Here is a 12,106-nt window from a genome sequence, read left to right as displayed (position 1 = left end):
GACCTGCGCCCCTTTCTCACGGGCTTGGAGCTCTGCAGGTGGCCATTCTAGTGCAAAGGATGGGCTGGGGCTCCTCTGGGCCTCCAGAGAGGGAAGCCTTGTAGGGAGCTCCTTCTGAGGGAGGGGTGAGGACCGGGTCCCCAAGAACCATGGAAAGAAGCACTCGCAGTCACCTCACTAAAGAATATTCATTTATTTATAATTATTGCTAAGTAAACTTCTCTTTTAAACAGGAACATAAAAACACAGTAGGGCTTTGCACAAGTGGAATTTCTAAACAGTTGGTTTGTATACACGTCAAAATAAGTTAGAATGGGATTTGTCCAGGAGTTTCCAAGTCACCCGAGAGGCTGCACGCCTCTTTTGAAAAGGTTGGGGTGGGGTGGGGGTGGGGACCGGAGCCTTGCCAAGACCACCGCCCACCCAGCTCCAATTGTGAGTTGTGCTGCTTCCTTCTCTCAGCCTTGCCCAGGTCCAAGGCACAGGGCATGGGGGGCGTTCAAGTATTGAACCTTGCAGAGGGCTGGTGCTGATGGCGGGGCTGGGGGCAGAGAGGAGAGCCCCACCCTGGGGGCCAGACCGTCTCTCATGGGTTTCCAAGACCAAGGCCACTGCACTGGCAGGGAAGAGGAAGAAGAGGAGGTACAGGGTTCTTTTTGGTACCAGGGGAGAAAGAAGTTGTGGGAAGAGGTAGTTTGCGGGGATGATGCTTCTGCTCAGCAGGAGAAAATGTCTTCTACAGTGACGGGGTCACTGCCACCTGAGGGTCATCATGGCGGGCACCTGGGAGGCTGGGGGGCCTCGGGGTCTGGAGAGCCACAGTCGGGGCGAGGCTCCCGTGAGCCCCAGCCCTCTTATTTGCTGCTTAGCATGAACTCTAGCAGAGAAGGAAGGGGCACCTGGCTGCCTGATCCCGAGGCTACCTTGTCCTCCCCTCCGTCCTGATCTCAGCCACCCTGAGGCCTGGCTTGGTCCTTCACTAAGGATACGGCCTTGGGGGCACCTCCCTCCTCAGCCGCTCCCCGCTTCCTGGTTTCTGGGCTGAAGCTGGTGGCTTCACCTCCTGTGCCTCTGGGAATGGCCTTGCCTGCTCCCCTCCACGGAGGCCGCAGGGGGCGAGTGGGTGGGCGTCTGGGTGCCCCAGCATTCCTGAATGTGCTCTTTCACCGCCCTGGGCCTGCAGTCTTCAGTTCCGGGGCAGGAGCTGGCGCGGGGACCGAGGAGATGAGAGCGGGCTGGCGAGGGAGCGAACCGTGGGCTGAGCAGGGGCGGCAGCCCGGGCCGCTGCTCTGGGTGGTGCAGAGCAAGTCACTAGCCGGAGGAGCTGGGAGAGGGTGGACGGCCTGCCGGGCTCTGCCTCCTCCTGCCTCTCACCTTGGCCTCCGGAGGCTTCCTGCCAGCAGCTGAAGCCCCAGGGCCAGACCGACAGTGCCTTTCGAGCCCGAGTCCCGCCAGGGCAGGCCACGCTGCTCTTGGTTGGGGAGGCACAAAGCACGCACAGCACACGAGAAAGCTTCCGCTGGCAAAAAGAAAATGATCTCCATCAGAAAAGATAATAGGTGACACAGAGTTGGAAAGGAGAAAAATAAATTACCTTCAAAATACCCCCCTTTGCTCAAAAAACCTTTTTTTTTCCCTCTATGGTCTTCATTTTCCTTTTTAAATATGTTGCTCTTCCTGGGACCCTGCTGACTCTTGGCTGTCCCCATCCTCAAAATGGATACTTATTAGACCTTAAATAAGAGGAAAACTCCAGGCCCCCACCCCTACATAGGCCCTCCTTGGCCTCCTTAAGGACAGCCCCTCTTGGTCCCCAACGACCCCATCACTGGTCCCCCCACTCAAGGGGCCTCCATCTGTCTTTGTTAGTGTGTGTCTGACGCAAGGCATGTCCTGGCTTTGTCGGGGGACCCTGGGGTGGTGCCCCACTTCGAGACAGAACTGGATAACAGTTTGCTGAAATCCACTTTAGGGACGCCCACTTCCAAACAGGGCTGTAAGATGCGAGGCTTCTGGGGGTCGGCTGGAGAGGACGGTAGCTGGGGGTTGGGCTACACCCCGCTTTCCTAAGGCCAGGACCAGGCCGCATGCACACCTGGCTGGAGGAGAGAGCGGGAGGCACCAGGAGGTAGAAGGCAGAGGGCCCTGCCTGGCTGTCCATGGACAGGGTGGGGGAATGGGCTCTGGGCCTGGGCTTTTTGCAGCCCAGGGGCCGGTGGGGGGTAAGGGTGGGGGGCAAGGCTGACCAGCACAGGAGCTCAAACATCCCTAGAGGCAGGAGAGGGTCCAGAGGAGAAACAAGACATGGCTCAAGAGATCTCCCTCCAGTGACAGGAGCCCCGAGGAGCCATCAGGATGGCCCTGCCCACACGGGCCGCCCCAGCTCTGCTGGGCCTGGAGAGACTAGAGAACCTATGCCCTTGTGACCTGTCCCCAGACGGCCCCCATCTGCATTTCTCCCACAGCAGCAGGCCAAGGAGACCCAGACCTGGGCCTCCCGTGTTACCCTTCCTTCCCTAGGATGCCTGGGGCCTGTGCCTGGTTCACAGCTGAGGCCAGTAGTACAGTCTCCATTTGGTCTACAAGTCCCTAGTGGTGCAAACGACTGAGTGGGAGGGAGGGCTCAGGACAGTGGGGCAGTAGCTTGTTTTTCAGCTGCAGGAGGTGCAGCCTGCAGCACATGGGTCTCCCCCCACGCCCCACGCCCTCCTTGCCCCGTCCTGGGTGGCCTGGCCTGTGCTATAGCACGTTGTAGTAGGCCATCTCTTTCATGGCCTGTTCGGTGAGGACGCTGGCCTCGGCGCTGCTGTCCACACCGGCGTAGGCGTAGGCGTTCTCCTCGAAGTCCTCGATCTCCTGCTGGCTGTCAAGCTCGGAGGGGTCAGTGCCCGTCAGCTCCATCATGGGGTCTGCAAGAGAGGGCACAGTTAGGCCTGGATGCTGCCTGTGGTCACTCCCACACGGGAAGCAGAACTAAAGAAGTCATTGCCAGTCACTGCTTCCAAAAGACTCTCAGCTGCCTCCTCTGCCCTCCTGCTCTGGGAGGCCCCCGACTCCCGTGGCTTCTCAAATGTGTGCCGAGTGGGTACAGGCTTGGACTTGAACTCTTGGGGTCATCCCTCTCTTGTACCTCCTGAGTCACTAAGCCCTTATTTATTCTTCGCAACATTACTCATTAGTCTCCTTTGCCATATGAAAGCCTCCTGTACTATATCATGTCTGCAATACCACTCGTTTGGCACCTACTGTATGCCAGGCACTTCACATATATCATCTCATGAATGCTCACAGCAACCCCGTTTAGGAGATCAAAAGGAAGTTCAGAGAGGTTAATCACCTTGCCAAAGGGCACCCAGCAAGTGCTGTTGTTTTGATCCACTGTGCAACTCTACCTCACTTGGCTGGAGGGCGCTGTTTCTCCTCTGACCTGGCGCCAGTTCTACCCAGTGGTATCCTCAGGCCTAGCTCTCCAAGGCCAAGCACTCAAGGTAGGTTAACAAAGACGATGAGATAAAAACTCTAAGAGGCCTCTTGTAATTTTATCAAATTGAAATCTTTTATAAAGCTCTTACTGTTGGAACAAAAGCCAGATAGAAAACTCCACAAAGGAGCTTGGGTGGGGCTGCCTTCCAATGAGTTATGGAGGGAGGGAGGCCCAGGGTGTGACCTGGGGACCTGGGAGTCTTGCTGGCAGGGACTGTGGCTGAGCCCCAGTGTGCATTCTGCCCCTGTCCATCTGGGATATGTGATGTGTGTTTGGGGAGAAATGGACCCCAGCCCAGGGGTAGCCCTGATGAGTCTAAGGCAGGGTTTTCCAACCTTGGCATTATTAACATCTTGGGCCATAATTCTTTGTTGTGGGGGACTGTCCTGTGCATTGTAGAAGGCTTCCCAGCATCCCTGGCCTCTATCAGCGAGATGCCAGTAGCATTGCCCCCGCTGTGACAACCAAATGTCTCTAGACATGGCCAAATGTCCCTGGGGGGCAAACTCACCCCCAGTTGAGAACCACTGGTTGAAGGGTAATCCCACCCATTGCCAATGAGTGGCTCAGGGTTAGGGATGGGACCCAATTCTGGCCAGTGAATCATGAGGAAAGGCCGCTAGTGAGTTCTTAGAATGTTCTTATTAGTTTCACAGAGCAAAGGAGAGCAGGCTCTTACTCTTCCAATGGAGGTGAACAAGGAAGCATATTGCCCTAAAGGCCACTGGCAGCTATTCTGCGACTATGAGGAAAAGCACAGCTAATAATGTGGACAGAGAGAGGGAGCCTCACCCTGTCATTGTTGAGGGGCTGAATCAGCCAACTTTGAAGACAGCCTGGACTACAAGTCATTTCTTAATTTATTGCTTTACTGTTTAAACCAGTCTGAATGGGGTGTCTCTTACTTGTGCCCATAGCATCTGACTTTATAAAATGAGGCCAGCTGTCCCAAATCTCTTTCAGTTTAAATTTTATTTATTTATTTTTTTGTGGCCGCACGCACCACATGGCTTGCGGGATCTTAGTTCCTTACCAGGGATCAAACCCCGGCCCTGGGCAGTGAGAGCATGAGTCCTAACCACTTGACCTCCAGGGAGTTCCCTCAGCTGTACCAAATCTTATAGCCCCTAGGCACTTTCTTCCTCAAATCCTAGTGCCACACCTTCATACCATATAGTTGATTAAAAACAAGCTAAATAAAGACCCTGGGAAAATTTCTACCTCTGGGTCTCTGTTATCCTCCCAACCTCCCTTTATTAACTCTATTTGGCCTGTCCAGTTGGCCCCAGGGAATACTCTGTACCATTTTTTACAAAGATGTTGATCTACCTCCTGAATTACAGTCCTATCGTTTATTGGGTGGTTCCATCTAGACTGTAGGCTGCCTTCCTCCTGCACAAATGTCAAGCCTGAGCTTCTCAGACCAAGGTTATACGTGAGTGGTGGGTGGACCTGGGCCCCAGCCATTCCCGTGCCAATCCCTGCTTTACTTTCTGTCATCTGGTACAATCAGGAACAAAGCAACCCTAGGCATCCCTGGTCAGGTGCTGACCTCAGGTGGAAACAGCTTAGGCCTTAACCACCCCCTGGGAGCGAGGTGTGCAGGGACAGCTACTTCCAAAAGGACCAGTCCTGCTTTGGTCCCTCCTGGTGGGTTAGCTACCTGGCATGTCCACTAGAGTACTGGCTCTCAAACTCTACTGCGCATAGAATGAACTAGGGTGCTTAAAAAAAAGTCCGGATCCTGGGCCACACGCCAGATCAGTTACATTCGAATCTCTGTGGTTGAGACTCAGGCATCAGCATTTTAAAAATTCTCAAAGTGATTCCAATGTGCAGCCAAGTTTGAGAACAGTTCTCTGGAGTCTAGGTCAGAGGTTCTCGAAGTGAGGTTCCTGACCAGCAGCTTCGGTTTGACCTGGGGAACTTGTTGGAAACGTAAATGATCCGACCCTACCCCAGACCCACAGAATCAGAAGCTCTGAAGGTGGGACCCAGCAATTTGTTTTAACAAGCCTGGAGTGATTCTCATGCTCCCTTGCTCAAGTTTGAAAACCATCACTTTATTCAATACTTCCTCAAACTTTCCGGTGCAAACAAATCACCTGGGGATCTTTTGGAAATGCAGAGCCTGATTCAGCAAGTCTGGGGTGGGGTGGAGCCTGCCACTCTAGCAAGATCCCAGGTGATGCAATACTGCTGGCCCTAGAACCACATTTTGGGTAAGAAGGGGCTACAGAGCAACTATATGCAGCCAACAGCGTTTCATCCTCACCCAGAATGGAAAACTGATGACACCTGTTTCTGCCAGAACACTCCCGGCCATTCACTGCTCCAAAACTAAATCAGGGTTATTGCAGCATCCCCCAGCATCCAATTGACTCCTAGAAAGTAACCTCACATGGCAAGTCAACTCACCCGGTGATTGTCGGGGCACATTCCCAGCTAATTTGTCTCAGAAGGAGCACCAGAAAGTCAAATAGCTCCAGACTATACAAGGAACCTTCCTGAAGTGTGGTTGGCTTCTCTTCCTGTAGGATCTCTCAAGTGCCTCCTCCCCATGAGAGGCCAGAGCGACCACAGTTCTTCCAGTACTGACCAGTGTTGAGGGGAGCAGCTATCACTAACATGTAGGGATGTTATAACCAACAGCCAATGAAACCTCCACCAACTGCAGAGGTAAGGACACTTCTCCTGAGTATGTGGGCTACATTCTTTTTGGCAGGCACTACGAAGAATGTGACTGATTGTATATCCCTTTTTGCCTTGGCGACTAGGAAGCTCAGGGCTCCCCTCTGCATGCCCATAGGACCTCCCATGGTGTACTTGGGGTTGTGACCTCACCTGGCTCTCCCTTATCTTTACAGTTGCCAATTTTCCTTTTGTTACTTTCTTTCCCATCCATTTAAAAAAAATGTCATCTCTCAGTAATGATCTTGCATGAGTTACCTAACTTCTCTGTCCTTCAGTGCCTCCATCTGTAAAATGGCGATAATAACAGAGCCAACCTCACTGTGAGGGTTACGTGAGTTAATAAAGGCCTGGCACACAGCACTCAACAAGTTATTTTTATTATTGTTTATGTGAGCCCTCGTAAGTCCTCTGAAGAATACACAAATATCCCATCATTATCACCATGGTGACCCTCCAGGGTGCTCCCTCTCCAGACCTGAGCCCACCCCAATGAGGTCTCAGGCCTGGCCAGCCTCCCCACTCCCCTCACTGGACAGGAGGCTCCTGAGTGTGCCATGACAGTGCCGCTCCTGCTCTGTCCACTGCGTGTGGCCCACCCACCTTGGCTGTCCAGGCCGATGTCCATGACGCCGTGCTTGACCTTCATGTGCCGGCTCAGGTTGCCCTTGAGGTTAAACTTGCTGGAGCAGTAGGGGCACTTGAAGGGCTTGCTGCCCGCGTGCAGGTGCATGTGGCCCAGCAGGTTGTACATGCGGTTGAAGGACTTCCCGCACACCTGGAACACACCCCACCCGGCCTCATCAGCCCGGGAACCCGCGCTCTCCGGACCCCCAGCCACTCCTACCTCCACGGCTGGGCCGGAATCCCATCGGCTGTGGACAAGCACTCACTTCGTCCTTTCCTATGTGACCCCAGAGGCCGAGGACTGAGCCACTCCCTGCTGGTCACCGTTCCTGTGTGTCTGCCCCACGATCCCTGAGCTGAAGCTGTCAGAAACCCAGGGCTCGGATCTCCGGGTGCACTGAGTCTCGGGTCGGGGCTCTTTCCCTGCGGCTGTACCGTTACCTTCACCCCCTCCTCCAATTCTCAAAAAACAACCTCAGTAGCTTGTAGGACCTGAACCCTCACCGCCCACCCCAACCCCCAGAGCCCAGGCAGTTTCACCCAACCAGGGCTCCCTTGCCCATACCGGGTCCCGGCTGCTGCCGTCATGCTGAGGCCACACGTGGGGAAGTCCCACCTGGGGGCCCGAAGGCCTGGTACCTTGCATTTGAATGGCTTCACGGGCGAGTGTACAATCATGTGGGTCTTGAGGGTCTGCTTCTGCACGAAGGTCTTGAAGCAGATGTGGCACTGGTAGGGCCGAACGCTGGTATGGATTAGCATGTGCCGCTTCATGTTTGCCTGCAGGGTGAACTCCCGGCCACACACCTCGCACTTGAACTCCTTCACACCCTGTGCGGGGTGGGAGCGACAGTCAGGGCCACACAATGGACACAGGCTCTGGAAGTGCGTGCGTGTGTGTGTGTGTGTGTGTGTACCACAGGGTCAGTGCTTCTGGGAAATGACTTCCTGGGGATGTTCCAAACAGGGGCCACGTGTTTGAAATGCCCAGGAGGATGTTGGGGAAGAACCATTTACTATGGAAAGCATTCCAGTGATAGGGAGAGATCGGCTGGGTCTTATTGTTCTGACCCATACACCTGCTGTCTCCTGCCCAAGAGGGCAGGTGGATTTGTAGGTCTGCACCAGGGCACCGAGGCAAGCGTGTTCGTTTGCACGTTAATTCATTCATTAATTCATCAACCATTTACCAGGCACCTGCTATAAGCCAGCATCACATCAGGCACCAGAGGCCTCTGGCCAAGAAGTCACAGCCTTAGCCTGGGGGCCTGGATGGCTTCCTGAGGTCAAGATGCATGTATATATTTTTCACCTCAATGCTGTCTCTCAGTGGTCTTTTTGGTTCACAGACCCCTTTGAGAGTATGATTAAAGGTATGAGCACCCCAGGAAAAATGAAAAAACATTCAGGTCTGTGTAGAATTTAGAGTTCTCAAACCTCGGAGCCCGTCCGCGACCCCTGAGAGTGTATTCTAAGCTTCTCTTGTGATAAGAACAACCTGTAGCTCTTGTGGAACATAAAGCCTCTCAGGCCCCTCCCTGGAGATCCAAATTCCCACGAATTTTTAATCCCAACAGGTTCCACAGGTGATTCTTATCACTGATGGACTTTGGAACACAACCCCAGGAGACAAAGATTCCAAGGGAAAACCCTCTGGTTTGGATGGTCAACACACTTTTCCATGGTCTGGAGGTGACCCCCAGAGCAGGACAGGGTGCTGTGTGCACAGGAAGCACAATGTATTGTCTGCGGAGAAAAGTGAGGACAAAAGTTCCTAGAACCCCAGTAATTTAGTAGAACTCCAGTGGCACAGACACATTTCTGTGGTCATAGCTGCTGTCCCAACTGCTTGTTTGGTACAAAGTTTCATGTTATAATTTAACAGTTCCCGTGTCTATTTCTCTCAGCAGACAGGCTGTGTCTCCTGTCTTGTATGCTTGCTTGACAGAGCGAAGATGATGTGTATGACCACGAAGGGGCCCTGCCCTTTGGGATGGTGTGCGCATGTGTAAACTGAGGCTGATAATGGGAATGTTTTCAATTTTATCAGCCTTTGATTTTTGCTTTTGCCTTTTCTTCACAGTATTATTTCTCTTTTAACACTTTGTGGACTTGGGAGGGATTTTTAAGTCTCCTAGTAGAGGAGAAAGATGGCAAATATATAGCACGTGTACTTATCACTTTGCACTCTCCCCACCCTCAACCCCTGCAACCCCCAACTCCCCACAGGCGGAAAGAATCAATCATCTGGTTTTACAGCTGAGCCCAGATTCAGCTTCAGAATCCTTCTTAACATTACACTCTAGGTAGCTACACCAATTGAATGAGGAGCACCTGCAATGAAACCTAAGAATCACCTCTGCTCCAGCAGAAAGAGTTCCCAGGGCTGGGAAAGGCTGGATTCTCGGCCTGGCAGGCTGTTTCTTCCCTACTCACCGTAGTGTCCACTGTGAGAGATAAGGACATGAGTTTGACCAGGAGTGTCTCTAAGTCCGCAATTATGGAGAGTGGCAGCTCTAGGCATGTTCAGCTTCAAAGAGTGAAGTTGGTTGGATTTGGGGTGGAAACCATGGGTCAGGACAAGTGCCAGAGTGGGACTGTGGGACCTGAGAGGTCTCATTCCCCTTCTGGATGTAAGAGCCTCTTAAAGGAGGTGACGTTGGCTGAAAGGCAGGGTGGCCAGTGGACTGAAGGAAGAGGAAGGTAGGGGAGAACTGGTCAAGTTTATGTCTAGGGACACAGTGGAAAAGGACAGTGTTGCTCCACCTTCTGTCCCCACAAGCCACTTTGCTTCATTTTGTCATATTCTAGAACCAATTGTACTTTTCCATAGCAAATATTTTTCCTTACATCTATTCCCTTTTTTTTTTTTTCGTTACGCGGGCCTCTCACTGCTGTGGCCTCTCCCATTGAGGAGCACAGGCTCCGGACGTGCAGGCTCAGCGGCCATGGCTCACGGGCCCAGCCGCTCCGCGGCATGTGGGATCTTACCAGACTGGGGCACGAACCCGTGTCCCCTGCATCGGCAGGCGGACTCTCAACCACTGCGCCACCAGGGAAGCCCACATCTATTCCCTTTTAAGATGAAATATATTTAGCATTTTCCTAAAGGGAAGGCACACAGCTTTTGATAGACTCGTGTAATTACAGGGAGCAAAGGAAGCCCTCTGAGCTTCTGACCATCTATCTCATCCACCTCCCCGTGGCACCCTGCCCTCTCTCCGGCCTTGGTCCTCCCAGCCACAAGATAGAGAATCAGCGATTCTCCAACTGTGCTCCTTGGGTCCTGCAGGGGTTCCTCAAACATTTCAGTTAAAAAGTTTTAAAATGAGTCAAGTTTTACTATTTAAAAAAACTAATTTCAATTACATTTTTTTCTAACACTCATCAAAAAAATATAACTATAAAAATGAGAGATGTTCACCACCTAAAAGATCTCAGGCAGTGCTTCGGGAAGCACTGGATGAAAGCACGGCAGGAGGAGAGGGCAGAGCCTCAGGCCTGGGGCCAAGCCCCCGGCGGGAGGCGGGGGGGAGACCCCAGGGGCCGGGCCCTTGCTGGGGGAGGCCTGTGGCGTCCTTACCTTGTGGGTGAGCGAGTGCTGCTTGAGGTGGTGGATCTGGCTGAACTCCATGCCGCACTCGGTGCACACGAAGGGCCGCACGTTCTGGTGCTTGAGCATGTGGTTCTGCAGCTGGCTGCGGTAGTGGAAGGACTTGTCACACTCGAGGCACTGGTAGAGGGTGGGGCCCTGATGCGAGGCCAGGTGGCGCTTGAGCTGGGTCAGGGTGGAGAAGTCCAGGCCGCACTCGACGCAGACGTGGCAGCGGCCGCTCTCGTGCTTCACCTCGTGGGCCTTGAGCTCGCTGGGGTAGGCGAAGCCGCGGCCGCAGAAGTGGCAGCTATAGGGCTTGACCTCCGAGTGCAGCAGCATGTGGCGCTTGAGGTGGCTGGTCTGCGTGAAGGCCTTCTGGCACACCTGGCACTTGTGCGGCCGGGTGCCCTGGTGCGTCAGCAGGTGTGTCTGCAAGTGGCTGGGCTGCTTGAACAGCTTGCTGCAGTGCGGGCACGAGTGAGGCTTGATGCCATTGTGGCCCAGGATGTGCGTCACCAGGTTGTACTTGGATGTGTAGGACTTCTCGCACATGCGGCACTGCCAGCGCTTCTGACGGTCGCCTGCCTCCACCAGGTACGAGTCGTCGATCTGCACGTTGATGTCCAGCCGGTCCAGCTGGGCCTTCTTGTGGCGTTCCACCGTCGAGCCGGCTGCGTCGGCCTCAAACTCGCCTGCCTCCTGCCACACGAAGCCCTGTTCCGGCTTCACGGGCTCCGGGGACTCCATGGTGGGGGCCTCAGGGTCGCTCAGGGGGGCCAGGTGCGGCGGCTCAAAGCCACACTCCGTGGGCAGCGCCTCCGGCCCGGGCAGCGCCATGCTGGGCTCGGGGAAGCCGTCCCGGGCTGGGTCAGGGAAGTGGGGGTCGAAGGGGGCTACGTCCAGCTCTGGCCGTGGGGTTCGGGGCAGGTGCCGCAGTGTCCGGGGCTTGCGGCTGAAGACGCTGAGGTCGATCATCTTGACAGCGCTGCTCTGCACCAGGGCCTCGCAGCCGCCACTGGCCACCTCGGTGGGGGCCTCTGCTGGGCCCGCATCCTTGTCGTCGCCGGGCACGGACACCTCATAGACCTCCTGATCCTCTTCCTCCTCCACCTTCTCAAACTTGACCTTGGGCACCAGTCGCACGGGCGGCCGTGTCTTCCGCCGGGTGTGCTTCTCGAAGGCTGCCTCCACCTCCAGCACCTCCTCCTCTGCCGGCTCCTCCAGGGCCCGCCCGTTGCAGGCCAGCTGGTAGACATCTGGGCCCGGGGCCCGGGGCTCCCCCATGGCCGCCCCGGACAGCTCCGGCCCCAGGTCCGGGTAGAAGGCTTCGGCGCTTATGGTGGCTCCAAAGAGCTCATTTTCTGAGACCAGGCCCAGCACGGCGGCCTGAGCCAAGGACAGCACCACCACAGCATCCGTCTGTGTCCCTGAGTCCATGAAGCCCTCCATCCCGTGGCGGCTGGCTAGGAGGGCATCGCTGCAGAAGGAGAAGGGAACGTTAGCACTGCCGCTCAATGTTGCGCAGACAGATGACAGACAACAGACAGACAACAGACACCCTCAGCAAGGGCTCAGCCAGTTTTGGGCGTGTCTGTCCCTGACGCCTTTCTATTCCTGCCTTGGGAACAGGGCACACTTGTAATTATGGGGAGCAATGATAACCCTCTGTGTATCTGATCATTGCCATGTCCTCCATCTCCCAGTGGGGT

At 54.7% G+C, this 12,106-nt stretch overlaps 1 protein-coding gene across 6 annotated transcripts in view; it reads right to left on the bottom strand.

Annotated features, from left to right (window-relative positions):
* Positions 1-169: 169 nt before the first annotated feature.
* Positions 170-12,106, bottom strand: part of ZNF710 (zinc finger protein 710) — a 63,985-nt gene continuing 52,048 nt past the window's right edge. For 5 of the 6 annotated variants that reach the window (XM_067696873.1, XM_067696908.1, XM_067696862.1 and 2 more), the window contains 5 exons: positions 10,386-11,874; positions 7,442-7,633; positions 6,779-6,953; positions 2,817-2,909; positions 170-1,519 (listed from right to left, as the gene is read on the bottom strand). In XM_067696873.1, the coding sequence (XP_067552974.1) occupies positions 1,371-1,519; positions 2,817-2,909; positions 6,779-6,953; positions 7,442-7,633; positions 10,386-11,874 (2,098 nt within the window). In that variant the 3' untranslated portion in view covers positions 170-1,370. Of the gene's footprint in view, positions 1,520-2,134; positions 2,910-6,778; positions 6,954-7,441; positions 7,634-10,385; positions 11,875-12,106 lie in introns of those variants that run through there. The other variant, XM_067696899.1, reaches the window with a different exon arrangement.

This window comes from Pseudorca crassidens, chromosome 1 (assembly GCF_039906515.1).
Source record: "Pseudorca crassidens isolate mPseCra1 chromosome 1, mPseCra1.hap1, whole genome shotgun sequence".
Lineage (NCBI taxonomy): Eukaryota > Metazoa > Chordata > Mammalia > Artiodactyla > Delphinidae > Pseudorca > Pseudorca crassidens.
Note: the sequence above shows the minus strand (reverse complement) of the source record. Positions and strands in the feature narration are given on the sequence as shown.